At 35.5% G+C, this 24,827-nt stretch overlaps 1 protein-coding gene across 7 annotated transcripts in view; it reads left to right on the top strand.

The window, feature by feature from the left end:
• FAM13A (family with sequence similarity 13 member A) overlaps positions 1-24,827 on the top strand; it is a 286,461-nt gene that overhangs the window by 65,383 nt on the left and 196,251 nt on the right. For all 7 annotated transcript variants that reach the window (XM_074347120.1, XM_074347142.1, XM_074347114.1 and 4 more), the window contains one exon: positions 2,474-2,651. In XM_074347120.1, the coding sequence (XP_074203221.1) occupies positions 2,474-2,651 (178 nt within the window). The remainder of the gene's footprint in view (positions 1-2,473; positions 2,652-24,827) is intronic.

The following is a 24,827-nucleotide window of genomic DNA, read 5'->3' as shown; positions in this document are numbered from 1 at the left end:
GTGCAGATTGCAGATTCTCAGTATGACGGTAGCATGTAATTAATCAGGGTGAGAAGACATGTCATGCTAATAAAGGAAGGTCTTTACTGCACTGTCAAAATGCTGAAACAAAGATTCAGGGTCTAAGTTATGATTGTTTAAGGTTCAGATGTGATATGCTTCTGTCATAGCCACTGGGGTGGAGAACACTCCTGCCTTCAGGCAGTGAGGGAACCAATGACTGTCTTCCATTGGAGGAAGCAGAAATGCTTTTGGGTATAAGGAGATACATATATTTTCCCCTCATATTTACTTTTGCTTTTTGAGAACATATTTAGTGATTCTTTCATTCATGCCATTAAGGATCTCCTGTTATTTTAAGTTAGAGATTCTCTGAATGTGTCTCCCCTCCCATTTTCTGTCGGTTTTATTTCCTGGGAAAATTATTCATTGTATTTCAAAGTATTGAAAGTAAGTGACCAAAGTACTGCTTCTTTTCTAAAGATGTTAAAAATTCAGAACTGTTTTGAATATTTGTTTTATTTGATCTGGTGTCATCACACATTGCCTGCCATAGGGTTTGAGGTTTCATTTCAGAGCCAGAAGGCCAGAGGTCTGTTGGCAGGGCTGTTGGAATGCTGTTGCTTGTATCTTGAAATGCTGGGAATTAAACTACAATTTAAAAAGAGAGCACACACCCATGAAAATCCAGTCACCATAAAAAAAGAACAAGGTGAATAGAAGTCCACTTTCTCTTAGTTCAGATTTATCTATCTTTATAAAGTTATGAGAAATGGGTAGTCTTCAGTTCATTCTTAATCATGCCAAACTTAATTATTTCCATTTCTCATGTATTCTTGTTAGGCAAGATCATAGTACAGTGGAAACTTATGCTGCCATAAACAATATGCCACATGTTTTTGTGTATTATCAAAGTGTTTGAATAGAGTTTCTTTCTTTTTTAAACATAAACTAATATGAAAAGCTTCTAGAATCAAGAAATCTATTTTGCCCTAAAAATTATAGTCTATTGTATCAGATTTTTGTGATCAGTAAGAATTAATCATTCTAATCTTAAATAGAATGTTCTTCAGTACCATTCTACCAAAGATCGAAATCTGCACATTTTTGGCATTGCTATTTTTGACAGCATCACTTAGTCTAACGTTCGTAGAGGTGAAATTGGTTCATGTTAAAAGACATTTCATTAAAACCTCAGTGTGACTATAAAACCAAATTAACGAAGGTAAAGCAAAAGAAGTTATTCTGTTTTTCTAACAAATACCTAATGTAGCACGTAGTATGTGTCAGCCAGTCTGTTTTAAGTACTTTACAGCTGTCACTTCATTTAATCCTCATCACAACCCTATGGGACAGTGAACATTACCATTCACAAGTAAGGAAAGAATTTAGTGAGGAGTCCAAGGTCCCATGGGTAATAGGCGGCTGAACCAAGATTCTGACCCAGGAAGTGACTCCCGACCCTGCATTCTTACCTAGTGCCCTGCAGCCACTCAGTGGCACTTGGTGTGACTTTCTGTGTGTGTTCTGTGTTTTCACTTCCTGCAGTGGCGTACTACCCATGTATCCTGTAACTCTGTTGAATCCTCTTCCTTTGCATCATTTTTTGCCTCACTTTTCCTTTTCTTATACTCTTGACTGGCTAGAGTAGCTGGCCCTTTTTTAATTGAAGAATCCAGTGTGTGTGACATATGACTGGATTAAATTTTCATTCTCTCAAAGGATGAGTTGTCATTACTCCCCTAAAGTATTTGGTATAAAAGGTTTATATTTTCCCCTGATAGAAAGTAGTATACAAATTTACTTAAGATAGCAACTTTACTGTATTTAAATATTGACAGAACAAATCTTTGAGAATTGAAGGAAACTTTTTAGACATCTGCCTGTAAATTTTGGCACATTGTTGGATATTTTTGATTTTATACAAGATTACTAGGCTTTTGTACAAGGCACATATCAAATCTTAACTCTGTGACGTGGGAGATTAAAAAAGCGATGTAAAAATTTAGTTTTCCTTCGATCTCCTTTGTGCACAGATTGCTGATGACTAAGTTTGCTGTCGATCATCATGACCCAGGAAGGTCTCATGTATCAAATTTTATTCAACCAAGAGATTCTTGTTTTTAACAAACTTGAAGAGAAAAATCAAATGGACGATTCCACTATGGACAAATACCCAACCATTATCTTAATTTGTGACAAGAAAACACAAAATTGAAATACAGACCTATTTTATGCACCAAATAAAAAGCTTGTGATTTTCAAATGCCTTGAATACGTGAGTAATTCTTCAACGTTAAAGAAGTCAAACATAAGAGATCAATGAAAAGCACAAATGCCTCTTTTTAAGGCACATCTCAGTTTGTGGGAATAATTTTCTGAGTTCAGTGTTAGAATGTGTTGTACCCGTGTGCCTTTGTTATGGTTGCTGTAAAATGTGCCTGAGAACATTTTTTGTTCTTTTTCTTTCCAGATGACAGAAACGATGCTCAGGAGAGTAGCTTAAGAGACTTAATAAAAGAGCTGCCAGACACCCACTACTGCCTCCTCAAGTACCTTTGCCAATTCTTGACAAAAGTAGCCAAGCACCATGTGCAGAACCGCATGAATGTTCACAATCTCGCCACTGTATTTGGGCCAAATTGCTTTCAGTAAGTTAGTGACGTTTTGCTGTTTCTATAATCACATACCCCTTTTCCTTTACAGCTGCCTGAAATCACTGGGATATAGAAGCTGATATATATTTCAGACTGAAAAATCAACCAGGTTATGTCAGAGAAGTTCCATCTTGGTTTTGGGCATTTTAGCCTTTTTTTCATCCTAATTTTGAGGACAGGAGATGAGCCTTTTTGTGAAACCATAATTTGTAATGTTTCAAACAACCTTATTTAAAATTCTGGAAATGAGTTTTGCTTCCACTAAAAAGGATATTTAAAAAATTTAATCTTAAACACTGATGAGCAAAAAGGGAAAGGAGTCTGATGTAGTGTGTAATTTTTTAATAGCAATAAAGTTTAGATCATTGCTAATAAATAGAAAATGATAAGCAGAATATATCAGTGAGAGAAAAATGTAACCTCAACTACACTTGATTTATTTTCTAGGAATAACTAGACTAGAAATAAACTAGTCTCCTATGTGGGGCTGTATCACAGTCACTTTTGTAAAGCTTTATATTTTCTCTGCTATTCCTTAAAGCTATTTAATTGTTGATATGTGAACATGACCTTGCAAACCAGAGACTTTGCTTTTAAGTCTCCTGTTAACACCTCTGATATCAAATATGTTCCTTCTGCTTATAAGGAGAGAGAAAGAAAGAACACTCACACATTAAAAGCTCTCAGAAATTCTCAGCAATTTTTTTTTTAATTGTATATCTGCTTATCCACTCCATTAATCTACAGACTCATTCAGCTGCCTGGAACTAATAATGTTACAGTCCTCAGAACGACTCTAAATATACACCCTGGCTTAGACTGTAGTGACTGCAGCGTTCCGGGACACACGCGCAGCCCGCGGTAGAGAGAAGTTCTACCCCGAGTAACTCTCGCCCTGGTAACCTTAGAGATTTACATTTTAAATAATGTCATTGCATAGGCTATGCTGGGGTCTTGGGTCTCAAATACAGGCTCCACTGACACCTTATTCCCCAGCTCTCTGGTAGTAAAAAGACTGTAATTGTTCTTTTTACACCTGTCTGCCAAGTAAGCCTTGAGTTACCTACATGTAAGAAATAAAGGTAAGTAGAAGACAATTCAGTAATTTTGAAACCCTAGATTCTAGAAGAGGTGAAAGTGAGTTTGCAAATAGAAACTTACGTAATAACATAAGGATCCATACCTCATTGCTGACTTTTGTTGGGTTGGGCTTGGTCTAGAATTTCTGGTAACCTGCTTCAATTAGTCCATTAAGATATCAAATAAGAAATGGGTTTTTATTATATGCTCTATTAATTAGTTTAGCTTTTCAAAAAATTTTATTGTGATAAAATAAAGTTTACCATTTTTAGTATGCAGTTCAATGGCATTAAGTACCTTCACATTGTTGCGATCTACTAATTGATGTGTATTTCTAAACTTAGGGATGTAGAAGTCACTGCTAGGTACTTTTCTCACTGAAATAGAATAGTACTTATAATAGGTGGTGTTGATTGAGCACTTACTACATACTCATTTATCTGATTGATTTCAAAGAGGCAGGGGTGGTTTATTTTGAAATTGAAGTTCCCCTATTTAGTCAAGAAAAAATTAGATAATCCATTCCTGTGACCACAGCTAGGTCAGTGACCACAGTTAGTCCATAAATGTTGTAAAGACCATCAGTAGAAAGCCTGCCATTTAAGGACAATTCTCTTACCATGAACCGCTGAAAGACAGGAAATACTTTCCTCCATAACTTAGGTGAATACACTGTATGGTCAGTAGATGAGGAAGATTTTTTCCTAATAAGGGGAAATCCTCATGAAATAATATTAATTTTTTAAAGGCTGTAAGTTTTATATACAAAATGATATTGGCTATGAAATATCCAATCATAGAAATAGAAGGAAATACACCAGTAATATATGATTGGTGTTCCAGGTGACTCTTAATTAATGGGTTTTCAACATGTACTTCCAGTTAGGGGTTATTAAATTTAGATGATTGGGTTATATTATTGTTATAAAATATTCAAACAATACAGAGGTATATAGACTAAAAATTAGTTCCCCCCATTCTAACCTCTCCTCCCTAGAGATAAAAATCAGTAACCAGTAGGTATGTGTCCTTCTTTTTGAACACAGCCATAAATCTATTTTAAATATAAATGGGATCAAGATGCAAGTGAAGCTTGATTGTTTTTATGGTTTTGTTTTATTAGAACTTTTAATGTCAAAATATTTATCTTTTTCTTTTAACTATTAAATAGTGTGGATTTGCTCTAACTTAAGTACCCCTCAGTTGATGAGCACTGAGGTTGCTGTCAATTTTTTGATATTAACACAAAGGTGCAGTGAACTTCCTGACTCTTGATGTACATCTGTCTTACTGCTTTATGGGGGTTCCTTAGGTCTTCTCAAAAATAATGTTTTGTCTGTTATAAAGATTACAAACATTTTCTCCTGTTGTTTACCTTTTAGCTTTATTTATGGTGCTTTATTAAATTTTGTTAATTTTAATTTACTTAATGTGTCAATTCTTCCTCTTTCTGTTTATGGAGATTTAGGTCTTACTAATATTTCTTAATAATGTTGTCTTCCTTAGCAATAATACCATAAAGGTATTATTACACATATTTTTTCTTTTGTCGTATTTATAGCTTTTTTATGATTAGCTTTTTACTTTATCTAGAGTTTGTTTTTGTATATGTCACATATGGATGCAGTTTGGTTTTTCTTCAAGCAGATATCTAATTGTTACCAAATCACTCATTGCATACTACATCTTCCTTCTAGTTTACCATGCCAACTCTTACCACATATTAACTCCCACATGTACATGAATTTGTTTCTGGTGTTTGTATGCCTCCTTCCTGTTCTCTTCGGTTTTTCTGTTACATTTTCTCTTTCAGAGGAATTTTGGAGTCTCCGTGGTCAGTAGGTACCTCATTGTGGCTTTGTTGCACTTCCCTGGTGACTAAAGACATTGAGTGTCTTTTCCTGTGCTTATTGGCCATTTGTATATCTTTGGAAAAAATGTCTATTCAGATCCTCTGCCCATTTTTAATTGAATTATTTGTCTTTGTTATTGAGTTTTAAGAGTGCTTTAAATATTTAGGATCAGGTTTAGGATTTCCATATATTTTTTCCTATTCTGTGAGTTACTTTTTCATTTTCTTGATTGTGTCCTTTCAAGCACAAAATTTTTAATTTTGATAAAATCCAGTATATTTTTTCTTTTGTCAGTTACTATGTTGGTGTTGTATCTAAGAAGGTTTTGCATAACCCATGAAGATTTTTTTAAAAAGAGCTTTATTATTTTAACTCTTACATTTAAGTCTCTGGAGTTAATTTTTGTGTGGTGTAAGGAAAGAGTCCAGCTCTGCTCCTTTGCGTGTGGATGTCCAATTGTTCTAGTACCGTTTGTTGAAAATACTATTTTTCCCCATTGAATTGTCTTAGCACTCCTGTCAAAAATCAGTTAACTGTATTTTTAGGGTTTATTTCTGGACTCTCAGTTTCATTGCTTTGATCTATTGTATGTGTGTCCTTTTGGCATTACCACACTGTCATGATTCCTGTGGCTTTTTAGTAAATTTTGAAATCAAAGTGTCCGTCTTTCAACTTTGCTCTTCTTTTTCAAGATGTCAGATCATCTTGTAAATTTCTGCAAAAAGAGCCAGTTGGTATTTTGACAGGAATTCTGTTGAATCTGTAGATCAGTTTGAAGAGTACTGCCAGCTTAACAGTATTCAGTCTTCCAATCTATGAACATGGGATGTCTTTCTGTTTACTTACATCTTCTTTAATTTCTTTCAAAACTGTTTTATAATATTCCAAGTACAAGTTTCATATTTCTTTTGTTAAATCTATTCTTAAGTGTATATTCTTTTGGATGGCATTCTGAATCTGTTTTCTTAATTTTATTTTCAGATTGCTCATGACTGTTGCTAACATAGTTTTAATTTGCATTTATTTTATTATAAATGAAGTTGAGCATCTTTACTTACGTTTAAGGGCCATTTGTGTATCTTTCTCTCTATGTGTTTGTGTCTTTTGTTCATTTTCCTGTCAGGCCCTCAGGGTTGTTTTTTCCCCTCTAGTTGGGTATTTATTTATTTATGGTCTCTTTTTTTCCCCTAGTATAAACACAGTTAAAACTCTAATTTCCTCTCTATCATTTTGTCATATCACTTTGAATATTATTGTATCTCTTCTTGTCATAGGGCTGGATTGTTCAGGTTCTAAACCCTGAAGCTGAGGGTTCAGGCAGAGTTTTATTGGGTAGTGCTTTTTAGAACCACACCTGTAAGGAGTTGAGGGAAGTAGAATTAGGCAGAAGCTGAACTGCTATACAGTTGTAACAAAGGCCTCACTCAGTCCCTGGGTTACTTAGAAGTTGGAATGGCCTGTGAGGGATATCCTAAATTGAGTCAAGGAGGTTGGTCCATTTACCTCATCTCCATCAGTCATTGGAGGGGAGCTGTGCCTGCATCATTCAGGGAGGTGATGTAATCTTAGGGGAGGGACTCAGCTATGAGCCATAAGTAGGCAACACTCTGAGCACCTGAGTAATGACTGCTTCTAGTGTGAAGGGGCATATGAGAGTAGCACCCCACAGAGGCCACTACATTTGTATAATAATGTTATAATAATGTTTTTATAATATACTGTGGTACAGTAATATTTTTCTATGAAAAATTTGGCAAAATTTAGACTGTAAGTTATCTATATATATAAAATATGATTTTTTAAAGAAACCACTAATATTGCAGTTTCTAAGACAAAGTGATAAAAGTACAAGAATATTATTCTTAGAGATTAGCAAGAATTGCTTTCCCCAAGTTTTGATTATCATTAAAATGGGTACTGGATTTTCAGTGGCTTGGATAACATGGGATAATAAAAGAAAGTTATTTTAGTCCATGTCTGCTATTTGGTAGGTTTGACCCTCTGCATTATTTATTTTTCTGTTAAGTTTTCTGTAAAATGGGACCTACAGAGTTTGCTCTGATGCTTAATTAAGCAAGACCATTAGAGAAGTCCTGGTGCATAGTAGACAGCTGGTAAAGTGGTGTTGGAACACATAGACGTTTAACTGAACGCACTTACAGTTGTGTTAAGGGAAAGATCAGGTTTCGTACTTTTTCCCCATTATACCACTTACTGAAGTGAGTTCCTTAGAAACATGAAATGGGAACCATGATTCTTCTTACCTAAGTTATCTAGTTTTCACTTTCTTCTTAGATATATTATGATCATCTTACAGTGTTGAGCATGATTTTTAATATTTAAAGAAAATGTTTTTCTTATCCAATAAAACTTCTAAATACAAATCAACTTATTCATCTTAGTACTTGTATCAGACACGCATCTTATGACCTCAGATTGCCTTGGCACTGCCCACCTCCTAGGTAATCTGCCACCAGGGATTAACCTTTCACCTGTCTTGGGGAGTGCTGGATCCTTCTCCTTGGCTGCTGCCTTGCAGCTGGGCCAACCAGCCACCTGCCCAGCGCTTCCCCCATCACTTTTGGGCCATGGACTAGAATCTGAATTCCTGACGGGCTGCCAGAGGGGCCAGATAAGGTAACCTGGAAGCCCAGCACAGTTCTGTCCCTCTGAGTGAACCGTAGCAATGGGAAACAGGAGCTAGGAGGAAACGAGGTAGAGCCCTTCTTTCACCCTCCCATGGAGAACCTAGGTTCCTCATAAACAGCAACTCCACTGTAAATGTTTTACTTCCCCAATATTATTATATGACTCCTTTGAATGTGATATTTCCTTTGAGAAAAGGTATTTGAAGCTGGGAATAATATTAGGAAAACCTAAACATTTGCATTTCTGTTAGTTAATTTTTAAACAATTTGTTAACTAGACATTGGTGAAGAGACTAAAGACCCCCTAATGATTCTTTAGCTGAGATTTGTTTTTTGGTTGTTTATTAGTATTCTTTACACTTTGCATTAAACCCATTGTATACACTTAGTTTCCATCATTTAATAACATCAAAAATAAGAGAATTTAATCTCCAGTAATTAAAACAAATCTGCCAGTTACTACTGATGAGTAAGCCATTTTGATCAAATTCTGTTTCATCTCCACTTCCTTTGCCTTTGGTCTATAGATCTATAAATTAATCCTATCCCTTGAAACAAATGTTTCATTGTTAATAAGGCAATCAGTAATATTATAGATATTTCTGAAGCTTAAAGAGATAAATCAGTTTTACATTTTGAATGATAAGGCCTGCCACGTGTGCTTCTTTCTGAGATGTTACATTTTTGCTTAGTGACAGTATAAAAGCCGTTTTAAAGCTGCTATTGGTGTCCTTCAAATCTTGCAGAAAAATAACACACTAAGTTAATGGTACCAAGTCACTAAGTCATAACCTGTGGTTCTGTGATGTATGTGTGTGTAATTAGGTATTTGGACATCATCAGTTAATATTAGATGAGATCAGCTAAATTTGTAGTCATAAACAGGATGTGTAACCAGATAAGCCTACAATGTTGCCATCATCTTATCTGCTAACTGCTGCTAAGCAGCTTTGTTTGGTTTGCAGCCCAAATGTTACTTTTGGAAAATTAGTCATTTGGATTGAAAAATGTAGATGGTTGATCTTTTTAAAGATTAAGGCCAAGCCCTAGTCTCACATATTCATGTGTTTATAACCTGTGAGCATCTGTTTATAAAATGCAAGTTGTTCATTTAATTTTTAGCACGCTTGTATATATTATCATCATCCTCTATAAACACGTCTTTGGTAATTAAAGAATGGGTGATTAGAAAGTTTGGTCTTTTTCTCTGCTGAAACCTGTACGAGCCCTTTCCTGTGGTTACTTCATTGCCTGTACTCCTATGTTATCAATCCCCCATCACTTCTAATTATGGTAATTGACTTTCCAGTTGCGTTTTTTATTGTTTTCAAAATAGGTATAAGGTTTTTTTAATTATAAAAATAACATGTTAATTGTAAAAAAAAATTTTTTATACCAAAAAACCGCAAGTATAAGGATGAAAATGAGACTTATCCATAATTCTACAGCCAGATTCAGTCACTGTTCATACTTTGGTTTATGTGCTTCCATGTTCTTTTCTCTGCATGCTCACATGTATATTTCTATTTGTTTGAGTAAAGATGGGGTAGTAAAATAATACCACTTTATAACTTTTATTTAAAAACTTAATGTCATCTACCATGGCATTTTTCCCATGCTTATAAATATAATTCTGCATCTTCATTTCTAATGACCGCATAGTGTTCCGATCTTCTGATCAATATCCTTTACTTAAGCAATCCCTATAAATGGCATTCTACAATTTTTTTTCTCAGCGGTAATAGTAATAGATAATATTTATTGAGTGCTTACTAAGTTCCTTGTAATGTTCTAGGTGCTCTTCATCTATTTGCTTATTTTATCCTTAAAACCCTATGAGGCAAATACTATTATTATCTCTCCTTTACCCATGAAGAAACTGAAGCACGGAAGATTTAACTTGCTGAAGGTCACATGGCTTGGGAGAAGTTAGCATCAGGAGTCTGCATCCAGACAGCCTGGCTCCTCGGCTCCAAGCTCTTAGTCACCACTCTGTAACTGTTTCTCTATAAACAGCATCACAGAGACTATTCTTGAACGTACATTTTTCACACTTCACTAATTATTTTCTTTGGCTGTACTTTTAGAAGTAGGCCTGCCTAGTCAAAGACTATTTGTATTATCAAAATTTTTGTTCATTGAAAGGTTGGACCAGTTCATACTGTAAGCAGCAATCTCTGAACGTGTCCTCTCTCCCACACCTTCTCCGGTACTGATGTTATTACTCTTTTTCATATTTGCCAATATAAGTGAATATTATTTCTTTCAGAAAATTTTGGGTTTTGTGAGATTTAACATATTTAAAAGCTTATTTTCCCATGTAGTTTTTCTTTTGTAAATGACCTTTTTACTTTTTCAGTTTTTCTAAACTGGTGGGAATTTTTTTTTTTTTTTTTTTTTTGGTAATTGGTTTGAAAAACTTCCTTTTTGTAGTACAACTATTAATCTATTTTTGTATATTAGAAATACTCCCTGCAGCTTGTAATTCAAATTTGAACCTCATAATTCTTTTCACCACAAAGAAGTTTAAGATTTTTATTAATCCCACGTTTTAGTTTGTGTTATTTTGGGTTTCATGTTATCCATAAAAGGCCTACCTCAAGGTTAGCAGAATATTTACTTACATTGTCTTCAATGTTTTTGCAGTTTCATATTTTTATATTTAAATCTTGAATATACGTGGATATTAGAAAAGACCTGATATGGGATTTACATTTTGCAGGATACTTGTAATTTTTTAAATATTACTGAATTCTTGTGAAATTTACTTTCAGTAAGGTACAATTTAAGAATGTAATTTTTCACTGAAATAATTAGCCTGCTAACCAAACAACATCTCTAAAGAGTAATTCACGCTTTGCCAAGTGATTCAAAATGTCACTTTTGTTATTTCTAGTTCAAAGTTTTAAGCACCTTTGGCCTTCTCCGAGCTTTCTTCTGTGCTAATGAATCTGCTTCTCGGGTACTAGTGTCATGCCCTCTGTATTTTAACGTCATGAGTGATATTCTTCACTTAATTCTTCTTTTTCAGGATTTTTCTGAATAACTATGAGCATATATTCTGAAAGAAGTTCAGAATATTTTTATAGATTTAAAAATTCCCGTTGAATTTCAGGTTTAATCAGATTAGTTGAAATATTTAATGTTGAGTCATTCATTTAGTTCAGCTTTTACTTATGTATTTTTTCTAAAATTGTAGAAGCTTGAAAAAAAAGTTGTAAAATATACAGTAAAAATCATGTACTAATCCTAGATAATACTCAGAAATACTAACTTTAAATGTTTTAGCTATTTTCTTCTAGCTTTTTTCCATGTGTATATTCCTTTATAAAATTTTATCAGTTTGATATTTTACATACCTTTTTAATCCTACTTTTTTTGTTACAAAACATTAAGTTATAAATGTTTCCCATGTCATTTAAATAGTTTGTTTTTTATTTGCTTATAGCAAAGATCTTTTACACAGAAGATGACAGACTTGTATATATTGGATTCTGTGTGTATACAAAAAGTATATTCTTCAGTCATCTTTTTTCATGGTGAATCTGTAAGCATAATTGGTACTCTTATACTTTTATGGATAAAAAGCTGAAGTGTACAAGGTGTCAATTTTTAGGATTACAGAGCTAAAATAGAACTGATAGCATTTATTTTGGTCTTTTCCAATTGAAACTCTAAACTAGGCAGGAGAATAATCAATTGGTTTTCAGAAAGGAAAAAAAATCAACATTGGCGCAGAGAGATTTGTACATTGTCATTGTCCCTTGATCACATGAATAGAAATACAGGTTGAACCATATAAAACTTCCAGTTTTCTAGTTCAAAATGGCCAAATATTGCAATTACATGTACTCTAATATCAAGCTCTAGTTTATTACTATTCCTTTTATTGTCAGCTGAAAACACGAGTTTGAAACACATAGGAAAACAGATACACATATTGAAAGTGATACTACAAATTCTACACTAGACGTTCACTTATTTTTTTCCCGGACTCATGATGGTTCATAATTTTATATGACCCATACATAGTGTTCCTCTCGATATTTTGTGTGAAAGTAAAGTTTATAACTCTGGTTAATGGTAATAATGATGTGGTAAGCCTTGATATTTTTTAAAACAAAAATAATTAGACCTTGGTCTCACTCAAGAGATGGTAATAGACTAACCTGAAACCTGCAAGTGGTTGCAAAAATAGAAATAGATTGCTTATTTGTAGTATTTGAGGTAAGCAACTGATAGTATTGAAAAACGTTCAGGATAATAAACATTTTTTTCTTATGTGAAATAAGGATTTACTTTTACATTGCAAGGGGCAGAGATTTTTTTTCTGTAGTACTCTTAGGTAGGTACATTTTAGGTCAGTGCTGATGTGAGAAAGGATGAAGGAGATGGTTTGCAGGGTTTTTTACCCCATCAGTGTGATGCAATGTTTTTAAAATGTGTGACTCCTTCTCTGGACTATACTTCTTTGGAGAATAACCAGCCTTAGGAGTTGAACATTACTGATTGTGGCCAGAGTAAAAAATTTCTCATCCTTTTAAAAACAATCCCTTGAGTGCTTCGGTCTCGGTGGAAATGCAATGATTAAGCAGTAATATCTGCCTGACAGTTAATGATCAGCTGGGAAAATATATGGTCCAGGGTAAATCCACGGTCCTTAAAGTCAGCTGGTTATTTATTGAAGAGAAATGTCCAGCCAGAAGTAATCAACGCTACTCTGCTAAATACTGCTTTAAAAAATGAAATTGCATGTTTCCCTTCAACCGTACTTTCAAAGGACTTCTACATTCATGACCTTGTTTATTCCTTATCTGGGTCTTAAGAAGAGAGAAGGCCAGTTGATTTTGTTTCACAAGAGTTAATGAGGCTCCATTGGGTGGTTGGTGGCTAGGTGTCAATGATTGGCTTCAAGTTATGTAACTTGTAGGCAGGAAGACAAAGAAGAGGATGTCCTTCCCACTACTGGCCTGCTGTGTTTTCCACTACATCACATGTTGTCTCAGCTATAGATGCCGTTAGTAACTGCACTGTATTTCATCTCACCAGTCATGGGTTATTTGTGAGATTTTTTAATAACCTTCATTGGATCGTTTGCCTTGATGTGACCCATATGTGTATAGTCAGTCAGTTTTTAAATGTAACTTTAAAATTGAAGAAAGCATTTAGAATAAATATTCTTTCTTTTGAGGAAGAAAAAGCAAATGCAAAATCTGATAATTTTGCTTTCTCATTTTTCATACCTCTAAAAGAAAATTCAAGTGAAAGCAAGATCAGTTGACTAACGCAATGGCTGCTGTCTGTAAGACTTCAGGTGAAAGCTAGTGCCATGTGTCTTGTTCATGAGTAATTTTGAGAATGACTTTTCAACTTTCAGCATCAAGATCCAGTAATGACAAGAGGTAAATTTAGGTATACATGAAAAAATATATAAATATATATATTGAGGCATGTTTCCTAGCTGTTGACAAAATCCAGTGACAGATTTATATTCTCAGCATTGTATGTGGGCAGATGTACATACACTCAGGTAATAATCTTCAGAGTTAGTATCTTATACACCGTCCTATCTGCCTTCCACATAGGTGGTTTCTTTTATTTTCTTCTAGTCTTGGAGGAGTAGAATTTACTAACAGGCTTTGTGACTTTAAGAAACTAGATGGTATATGAATTTCTTTTCAGCATTAAGATTTTGTTGTGAAATTTTACTTTTCTGTAGTTTTTATTTTATTTTTTGAGTACGTACTATGTGCCAGAAGAGGTGTGCCAGCCATTGGCCAGACAACATGGTCCGTACCCTCAGGGAGCTCATACTCTCTGGGGGAAGAGGGAGACTCCTTAAGTAATTACTGAATTACGGTTGTACATGTTGCAGTGGGGTTTATAATAGAGATCCTGATCATGTGAATATATTAGTGTGTATGCCAGAGAAATGGCTTGTGATTCATTCAAACTTAGCTGACTCAGAGTTCCACCTCCCTTTTAATGAATGTACTTGGCATCCCACAAGTTCACTTCATCTCTTCTTTGGCTGATTTTGATAACTTATTAACTAGTTTTCCTTTTTTGCTCTCACCCATTTCAGTCCAAATCCGCACTGTCCCTAGATTGCCTATTTAAAATATAAATGAGATCATCTCTCACTTCCTTCCAAGACTTTTAATCAAGGATATTTCTCTTCTCCATCATGACATTCAGAGTCTTTTATTGACTTGGTCCGTAATTTCTTGTGTAGCCTCACTTCTTCTACTACTTCCCAAGAGCTATCCATAAGGTACCGAGAGATAGACAACTGTAATTAGATGAGAGGAATATCTGGATGAGCTAGAGTTTAGGAGTCAATTCTTTCCAGTTTATTGCATCAAGACAAAATGAACGAACTCTCCAAGAATGGTGGCATCCTGGGAAATGTCTATAGATAAGTGATGAGAAGAACCAGTTGGAGAGATCAGAGGAATATAAGCTAGTGTAGCATCACCAAAGCCAAAGAAAATGGAATTTGAAGGAAGAATGAACTGCAGAGAGGGATGAAGGAGAAGAGAACTGAGAAAAGTATCCTGGATTTGGAGATATAGAGATTATTTGAATCATTAATTGCAGACACATAATGACACTTTATACTGTTTCCAAAAGAACATTCTTCTGAATAACACTTATTAAGAGAATATTATGAGAAGCATAATGTTACATGGGAAAAATTAACTCTACCTCTGGGATTAGGAGAAAACTCTCTGTTTCTAGAATGAGTATTCACTTTAAGAGGTATTAATATAAATTGTGGCTGACTCAATTTTTAAACTTGAAGTTCTCAACTTTTTACCATCACATACAGTCTTTGTTAAATTTGTCATGCCTCTAAATTTTCTGTTGGAGAACTAAAGGGAGAAAATGCAAGTAGGTTTGTTTTCTGGTTTATGCTCTCAAAGTAGAATGTAAATGATGGAGAACTTAATTTTTGGTGAATTCTTTAGAATCTGTGATTGAAGAACATGTTAGATATATATATACACATACATACACACACAGAGTTGATTGGAATATTTTTGTGTTAGATTGGGCTCAGGAAGAAAGCTAAATCACTTTGGTTTTTAAAGATTTAACTATTACAATTAGAAATAATAGAAACTCCATAATTAAAGACTAATAGACTATTTAAAGGCAGACTGGCCATATGATATCTTGTTCTCCTTGATGTGGCTAACAAGCAAAAATTTGTCCCCCTAATGAACCTAGAGAATTCCCTTGATGGGTCGTGGGAATTATTTTGTGATAAATCAAGATATAATAAGACATGTCACATGTTTTGTATAATTTTATATAAAAAGGCAATATAGCCAGACTGTCTGGGTTTAAACTTGGCTTCATTATTTTCTAAAAGTAGGATTTTGGACAAGTTATTTAACCTCTCATTTCTTCACTTACAGAGCAGGGATAATAATATTAGCTATCTTACATAGTGGTTGTCAGTAGTTATGAGTATATATGTATGGATGTATATATATAAATATATATTAGTACAGACCTTTAAATAGTATCTACGAAGCTTAGAATAGCTCCTGGAACTTACTAATATCATATGTACTGACAGTTGAGTGATTTTCTAGAAAAGCAGATTCTTTTCAGTTTGTAAATTTCCCCATCACAAGGCTTCAAGTCAGTTGAGAGTGTTGTAACAGCAAATTTGTCCTTGAAAGAGGAAACAAGCATATGTCTTAGAATAGAGATGTCTAGGGACATGTAAAAGGTTAGGCACTGTTATTCCCTAGATACAATTATGATATTCATTTCTTATGATACTTATTTTTTTATATAAACCAATATAATTTCCATGTGCATGGATTAATTTAGGGAATTAATCTTGCTTGTGGGTGTGCTTTTAAATCTACACGGCAGATAGTCCTTGCATTTACTTCAGTGTATTGCTTTTCTAGACCTTTTTTTGTTTTCAATTTTCCAAAGACTTTCCTAGGCCTTTTAAACTCTCTACTATTGACAGCCCCGCACCATATCACATCAAACATATTGAAATATAACCACAACCTGTACCATTATAATTTATTTTAAAAATTGATTTTTGTTGAGCTGTAATTGAATAATTAATACATTTTGTTTGGGTGTTTGCTTTGTTTTGTTTTGTTTGGAGTTTGGAATCATGAGATCGCAAACATTTTTGTTGTTTGCTGAAATCTCATCAGCCCTAGGCTACTTATTTTTATCCATTTAATGGAAACAATGGCCCTGTTTCAAATTTTATAAGAAACCAAGATGGCTCAGTTAAATCGTAGTTCATGTTCAGCTCTGCCCTGACTTCACCCTTCTGTATGCTGTGTAGTCGGTCGGGTTCTCGACATTCGAGTTCTCGCTCTATAAAAACAGTGCCGAAAGAAAGTAAAGGCAGCAATAGTGCTTTCGTTATTAGGAGAGTTCACATGCACCCTGAGACATGGCGGGGTGGGGGGCAGATTAAATTAGAGAAATATACTGATAATCTTGGAGGCGTGAGGCTTGGTCTGCAAGGTTTAGCTTGAGTTTTGCTTAGCTGTACAATCTGGACGACGGGAACATCAGGCCGACTGGGCGTTTAAAGACTGACATTTAAGTTAAATGAAGTAAATATTAAAATAGAGGAACAAAGAGTTACTATTTTTGCAACATAGCAACTTTTCTCTTTTGAAAATGACTTCAAAGAAGAGTAAAATACTAGTCAGTCTCTTAGCCATTTTAGTCATTCAGTCATTTATGTTATCAGTTTCCCTCCAAAACATAAACCTGCACATAAAATGGGCAGTTTTTCTGTATTCATGGGGTTTAGTTTCTTAAGTTGCTTCCTTAATTAAGCATAAAATACGGCTTTGATCATCAAAATTTGATTGTAGATATACTATCAAAAGTCCCTTAAATTTGGAAGCAACATAGTAAGATTAACAAATGGAGAACTGCTTGTTAGGAACACTACATTCAAGTCCTTGCTTTCCCACTGCATGGCTAATTTCTTTAGGCAATTCACTATATGTCTTTAGCAGCTCTCCTTAGATATAAAAAAGGATGTTGCAATATATTATTTCCAAGGTGTCTTATAGCTCCAGAATTCTAGTCATTATAAAAAAAAACTTTTCTTAATCCTCATTCATTCACCGAACATTTGTTGAATGCCTGCTCTGAGATATGAACTGTTTTATGGCTGAGGAGAGGGTGATAGAATAGCAAGGGACTGGATGACTGCTTTGGATTGGAAAGTCAGAGATGGCCATTCTGTAGAGGTGACATTTACATGGAGATCTAAAGTAGGAGAAGTCAGCCCAGTGAAGAAAAGAAGCCTGAGCAGTTAGAAAGTACTTCAAAGCCTAAACTCCAGTACCAGACTGGCTGGATTCAGGTCTAAGCTCTGCCGTTTACTAACTGTAGGCCCTCATACAGTTTCCTTAACTTTTCTGAGTCTCGGTTTCCCCATCTGTAAAATGGGCTTAATTATTAGTATTTACCTTATAGGAATAGGAGGCTTCATCTGCTTAGAATGCAAATTTTGTCTTATCACTTCTTTTAGTCAAAGCCTGATACTGCCTAAGAAAAAATACAACTCTGGTGGGTAAGGCTTTTCTCCATCAGGCTTGGCTTCTACCAGTATGTGTCCCTCTGTTCCTGACTTGAAACCTCAGCTCAGTGTAAACTGTCCTGTTATGTTCCTACTTATATATATTGTTTACACCTTCCTTTAAATCAGGGGCCCCCTTATTTTCCCATCCCAACCTTCTACCTGAACCTTCCCATGAGTTTACCAGGTAGCCAAGTTGTTCCCCAGCTTCATCCAGGAAGTGTCTCCTGGCCATGCCTACCCACGAGCTCTCCATCCTGTGTCAGAAAGCAATCCGAAGCCTGGAATTAAGCCTGGGGTGGAGACCCATCTTTAACTTAAAAACCATGCCATCTGGGTAAGTCATATAACTTTTCTAACCTGCAGTTTCCTGTACTCAACATAGAAATGTTGAAAATTATCACACAGACTTGTCATTAGGATAAAATCTAATGAGCTAATGTGGAAATGATGGGTCTTTAAATGTTACTGCTGTCACTGATAACTGAGAACATTCAATTATGTGACCTCCTTGGAACATCTTTTATATTGATGACATTATTATTTAACTTCCTCACAAATATTTCATGTCCTCTTAGTTACAATGTATGCTTCTTTGATGGAGGAGGCTTGGTTGTACTTCTTTATGTATCCCTAAAGCTTCTAACAGTGTTACAGGAATTTCTGTTGAATAGTGATCAGAAGATGCAGAGGTGAAATAAATGCCACTTGATTCTTTGAAAATATTAAGGCAGTTATTTAGCTCCGATATCTTGGAACTTAAATGCCCTTTGTGCTGGGTAAGGTGAGAAGGGCAGGGACGTGAAGCAAGAAATATGAAAAAAAGGAAATTAGGAAAAGATGGGGACAGGATAAAAACCTCCAAAATACTTTTGCAAATTAAGTCAGTGATTCACCTGCTATTAAGAAAGAACAGTGTATTTCCTTTCACACATGTAGAGCAGAAAAGATTGAGAACTGCCAAGTATTCTAAACTCACAACAAAATGTCTCATTGTGGGATAAGTAATTGCTGTGTCCTCACTTCATCACAGCTTGATTCCAGGTCAGGGCCAAGAGAAAATGTGAAAGCCTTTTCACTGCATCAATTTTACATTGCTACTGATCCTAGTATTTTTATACTTATTATGTGGTTGCCTGCTCCCTACTTCCCGATTGTTTAGAGCAGAAGTGGTATGAAGTTGAAACGTTGGAAAGGTGTGTCCTGTATGTGTATTGTATCAGAGATAATAGAGATAGTTCTTATTATCTGCCCTTCTTGGCCATTGGACCCAGACAGCCTCCCACCTTGGATCAACAAACCTTTAGTCAAGAAGTACAGGCATAATGGCAGGTCCTTTGTGGAAAGGAATAAACAGGAAGAGTCAACATGCAGTGGACTTAATTGTGGTGTGCAAACACATCCACCACCACGGACTCTTGTCACTCAGCCAGCCCCTTCCATGTGGCACATAAACTGATAACAACCGAGTATCAACTGATTGACAGTCTCCAAAAGAGTGTTCCTCCCCACCCCACCATCACGCACCTCCTGCCCATGGTGGGAATAACTGATTGGTGACTGAGGTTTGGTTTGCTTTTCCTAAAATGACATTGGCACAATGCTTGTCCCACTGGTTTTTCTTTCCCACTTTGTAAGTCAGATGGAAATGTCTCGTTTCTGTAATGCACAGAGACAAGACATACCAAGTAGGCATTGTCTCACAGGGGTCTTGCGCTATTATTGATCCCTGACAGTCTAGAATAATTAAAATGTTGAACATAGAATTTAGTAATAAAAGCTCTAATAAAGGAATTTGGTACATCCTGTCTAAGCTGGAGATGGTTGTATATGAAATACTGGTGGTGCTGGAGAAAGTGACCATAAGAAATCACTAAAGAGTAGATTTTGGAAGAGAATGAGATTATTCAGTGAGTTTTATTGGGCACATCCTCTGTCATGGGTACCGTACTGTGCATCAGATACACAGTGGATGAACCAGAGAGACATGCTGCCTACCCACAGGGAGCTTATGTTTTTGTGGAAGGAGACAAACAAAAACACTATACAAATAACAATAATTACAGTAACAATCACAGGTAACACAGTGTTTATTAGATGTTAGGCACTGTTCTAACCAAATTAAATGTATCCATTTAATCCTAACAACCCCATAAATTAGATAATGTTATCCCAAATTTACAAATGAAGAAATAGACACATTCAAGTTAAGTAACTTACACAGTATCCTGCAGCTAGTGATAAAAAGAGCCAAGATTTAAACCTGGATACAAGGCTCAGAGTCTGAATTCTCAACTTCTGTGCTATAATTACAAAACATAACAAGGGCCCTCAATTGAAAAACAAGGTGCTGAGTTAGAGAATACGAAAGAGAAATTCTGGATGATAATTTTCTAGTGGGTTAAAAGTTTGGATTCTATTTCTGTGACTGCATTATTTTGTTTTGCATATATTAGATGCAGGCAGGCCAGTGGTGCTTAATTCAATGTAACATTTCTGAGTAACTTTATAAGCATTTTTTTTCTTTGTAGTCCATTGGAAGAAGCACTAATGTGATTCCTTTTAACATAGAATACCAGAAGTCAGGATAGACTACGAATAACGAATATTGTAACAATATCAGGGATTCAACTTTAGTTGAACCTATGTCCTATAATTAATAATAAAGTTGATAATAAGTTAGAAAAATGAAATAAATAGCTTTTTGTTGGGCATATTAAGATACAGCCCAGCATCTAAGCAGAAGGATTAATCATAGTCCCCCTAATGCTGTAATCCTTCGATTATAGCAGGGAAAAGGCCAGATGTGAGAGGAACAGGTGAAAAACTTCACTTTTGTTTTGTTTGGTGCCAATGCCTAACACAAAATGCCCAACTCATAGTAGGCCTTCAGTGTGTATTTGTTGAATGAATGAATATGAAGGATAAATTTGTTTCTAGTACTCAGGGTAAAGGAGGGAGGGGATGGAGCCCACATTTTAACGTTTAATTATTTCGAGAAAAGCAATTACCCAGAATTAACCTAAACTATACTAATACTCTAGGTCATTCAAATTTAATAAATAGGAGTACAGTATGGAAACCACATTATTTGTCCAAAAGTGTACAGAAATTTTAAAATTTAATTTCAAAAAAATTAAAAATAGAGCTGTCATATGATCCAGCAATCCTATTTCCTGGGTATTTATCTAACAGAACTGAAAGCAGAGTATCAGAGAAAGATTTGCACACCCATGTCTAGAGCATTATTCACAATAGCCAAGAGGGAAACAACACGTGTCTGTCCATGGTATGCGGTATATATATAAAGGGAGTATGTATGGTTCAGCCTTATAAAGGAAGGGAATCCTGTCACAAGCTTCAACATGAACTTGGAGGACATCATGCTAAGAGAAATAGGCTAATCACAGAAAGACAAGTGCTGTATGATTCTGCTATTATGAGGTGTCTATTTAAATTCATGGAAGCAACAGGTGGAATGGTGGCGGCCAGGGGCTGGGTGGGGAGGAGGAGGAGTGTTACTGTTTAATGTGAAGTTGCACAGGATGAGTGTTCTGGAGAACTGCTTCGCAAGGATGGAAATACACTTAACACACCCAAACCATTTTTAAGTGTAGTGTTAAGATGGTAAATTTTATGTGATGTGGGTTTTTTACCACAATTTTTTAAAGGTCTTTACATAGGTTAGTTTTGCCTGTATTCAGCTTCCTTTTGGGTGTTTTAGGTAGCCACAACATTTGAACATTTTTTTCTTCTTTCATAGTGTTCTAAGTGGATTGCTGTTTACTTTCCATTCTGCCCCGATATCTGACATTTGTAGTACAGAGAAGGACATTCTGTTTGAGAGAGAAATCTACTGTCTGTTGTTGATAGAGGGATGTTCTAGGGTTAGAAGCACTGTGTGTGTGGGGTGTGTCTGGGGGTGGGGAGGGTGCACACAGAGCCAACTCAGAGTCTACTTTGGATCACCTTGTGATTCATGGATAATCCAAAATGTCTCTCCTTTTTATGATTCTCCCTTAGTGAAAGGCACTGTTTTTCCCACTGAAGGTGAACAGTGACCGATTGCTTATCCCATGGATGAACAGAAATGCTGCAGCTGCTCAGATGACAGCATTTATGATGTAAGGCCAGGTCTCATGCACCCCTAGTATTGTCAGCTTAATTACAAAAGGAAGGGAGATGTAGAAGATGCTGAGTTGTCCTATGTGCATGTTCTCCCTTCATGTTAGAGGAGGCAGTACGAAAACCAGTAACAGTAACCTATAATGAAAAAGATCTATATTATATACATATAATATACACATAACTGAATCACTGTGCTGTACATCAGAAACTAACACAGCATTGTAAATCAACTATACTGCAAAAACATTTTTAAAATACTGATACCAGCATGCAAATACATCTTTGGGATGTATATGTTACTTTTGTGATCTACGGTGCTTACCAGTTGGCGCTCTCTGTGAAAGAGATTCCAGGTGAATGGAGTTGTATTAAGTATGTGACCCAGTCTTGAAGTCGTATGTCAAATGCTACCTCCCCTAGGAGACCTTTCCTGATACTAATTCTTTTTAACCCCTAAACAAACAAACCACCGCCTAAAAACACATTGTTCTTAATTCTTGTGACTATCCTGCACTAGTTTGTACCTTTCTTATGGGAATGTTCCATTAATTATGATACTTACGTACTTTTCTTCCCTTCACCTCACTATATAAGCTCCTTTAGGGCAGGGGCTATCTTGCTGTTAATCTTGGTGTTGTCTGAAGTACTTCCCACCAACAAAGAAAACAGTAAGTGCTTAGTAAATATTTGTTGGCTTGAACTGAGCTGACTGTTTACACATTCATTCAATTAACTGTTCTGGTCATTCTCAGTCATAGGAAAGATATGCGAGCCCCGTCTATCACTGCATCCTGTTGCCTAACCTAGGTAGGGAGATTCCAGCTACTTTCATTCCTTGTTGACTGTTCAGGAAGTTTTTGTTTGTGTTGAATGGGAGTCAAACCTATTGAGTTTTTTGGCGAACGGGAAGTTGTTTACAGCCTCTCTTCTGCATCGGTTCTGTTGTTCAGTGGGACCTGCCTGAGGAGTGTACCGTACAGCAAACAGTTTACACTGAACATTCCTTTATTAATTGGCTCGCCATCAGGCAACTCATCTACCGCTCGTACCTAGTAAGTAAATGTGGATGCCTGCAAGCTCATTAATGCCAGGACGGCGTGTTTCAAATGATACTGGTAGCCTGACATATTATTTATAAGTTTTAGCACCAACTAACGAGGCTGTCTGGTCCCTCGAACATATAAACAAGGACCTATGAAATATAATTATGTTTTTATAAAAACTTTTGAAAAGAAACTCTGGTCGTCTTACTTTTCTATGGAAATTTGCTATCATCCTATGGAGGTAGAAAGAATACATTCACCTGTCAACATTACTTATTCAGTAGAGGCATATTTGTTTAAGATTAAACATATTGTGGAGGGTACAGCTCAGTGGTACAGTGTGTACTTAGCATGCACAAGGTCCTGGGTTCAATCCCCAGAAACTCCATTTAAAAATTAATAAATTAAATAAAAATTATGTCCCCTCCAAAATAAATAAATAAAATTTTAAAAAAGATTAAATATAATGTACAGTGAAACTTTGGTATAAAATTAATTCTCAGGACTATCAGGGAACTGATTTTAATTTAGTTGACCTAGGAGTATACTGGTTAAATATCTTCCCAAAGAGTCACCTCCAGGAATGCCACGTGTTATTCCCAGGTAGAAGAGGCTTTCTTCATATAGTATGTCTTGGGTTTACCTTTTCATAGTAATTATTTATGTAAAGTATATAGTTTGATGATTCGTAATGCCTTTTTACTAATGAAAATTGTTTTTCTAGAGGTAACACTGAGGTGAAATGATCTCACCCTGAAGAAGTTTTCAGATGAAACTGCTGGAGTGTTAGTAACCTCTCTCTGGGTGGCCAACCTGTTGCTGTGGAATAAGGGAACATCTTATTAAATGTGGTTTGTTTGGTCTGGGTGAGGTCATGATACTGTTATCAGACGGCTAAGCTTCACAGAAGCATATACTCTCATCACTTTTAAATGTTTTTAAGTAACATTATTCCATTAAAATGATACTCCCTCCTTGTTAAGTAACTAAAATAATACCAAAAAGTGTAAAATGAAAAAGTAAAAGTTACCCAGTGACCCATTGCTCCTCACATTTTCCTGAACATCCTTTTAGAAATCTCTACTCAGAAATTTAAATGCATTTTACATGAAAGACTCTTCATACTTGCTATCCTATTACCAGGTTTATCATCTAAATAACATGCCATGAACATTTTTCTGTGTCAGCAAACATTAGTTTATGCCAGTTGTAAGGGTTTTTATAGTATTCCTCTATGCTTTATAATTTGCTTTATTCTCTCTTGATGAATATTTAGATGGTTGTCAGTTTTAGAATAGTGTCCCCTCACTATTTCAGTGGCCAGAAAGGTCGGTTACTCCAAGTGAATGGTGCACATCCCATAAATATTTCACTGACTTCTAGTTAGGTCATAATATTAAAATCTACATAGTTTTTAAATGACTGTTTCATGATTGACACATATATAGACATATATATATAAATGTACATACACACACGCCTATATACACTGAAACAGTAACAATTCCTTGTTGATACAACCTAGTAACCCCTTGTTCCCACCACTCTGGAGCCTCCCTGCAGCAGCTGACTCCTTACTCAGATTGTGTTTAAACTCCCTTATCTTGGAAACTGATTCCCTGTTTCTCCCACCTCTTTTCTTTTCGTTCTGGAAAATTGTGCAAATGCTGAATTCTTCCTCTGACTCATCCATTTTCACAGAACAAGAATTGGTTTGTTCTCCTTTAGAAAACCCTTTGTCATACAAATGCTTGTTCAGAATCTTAGTATCTCTCATCGCTTCCTCCCCTCTGCTGACTCTTACTAGCCACCTCCTTTGCCTGCCT

Source organism: Camelus bactrianus, chromosome 2 (assembly GCF_048773025.1).
Source record: "Camelus bactrianus isolate YW-2024 breed Bactrian camel chromosome 2, ASM4877302v1, whole genome shotgun sequence".
NCBI lineage: Eukaryota > Metazoa > Chordata > Mammalia > Artiodactyla > Camelidae > Camelus > Camelus bactrianus.
The sequence above is the reverse complement of the archived record's forward strand: the minus strand, read 5'-3'. Positions and strand labels throughout refer to the sequence as shown.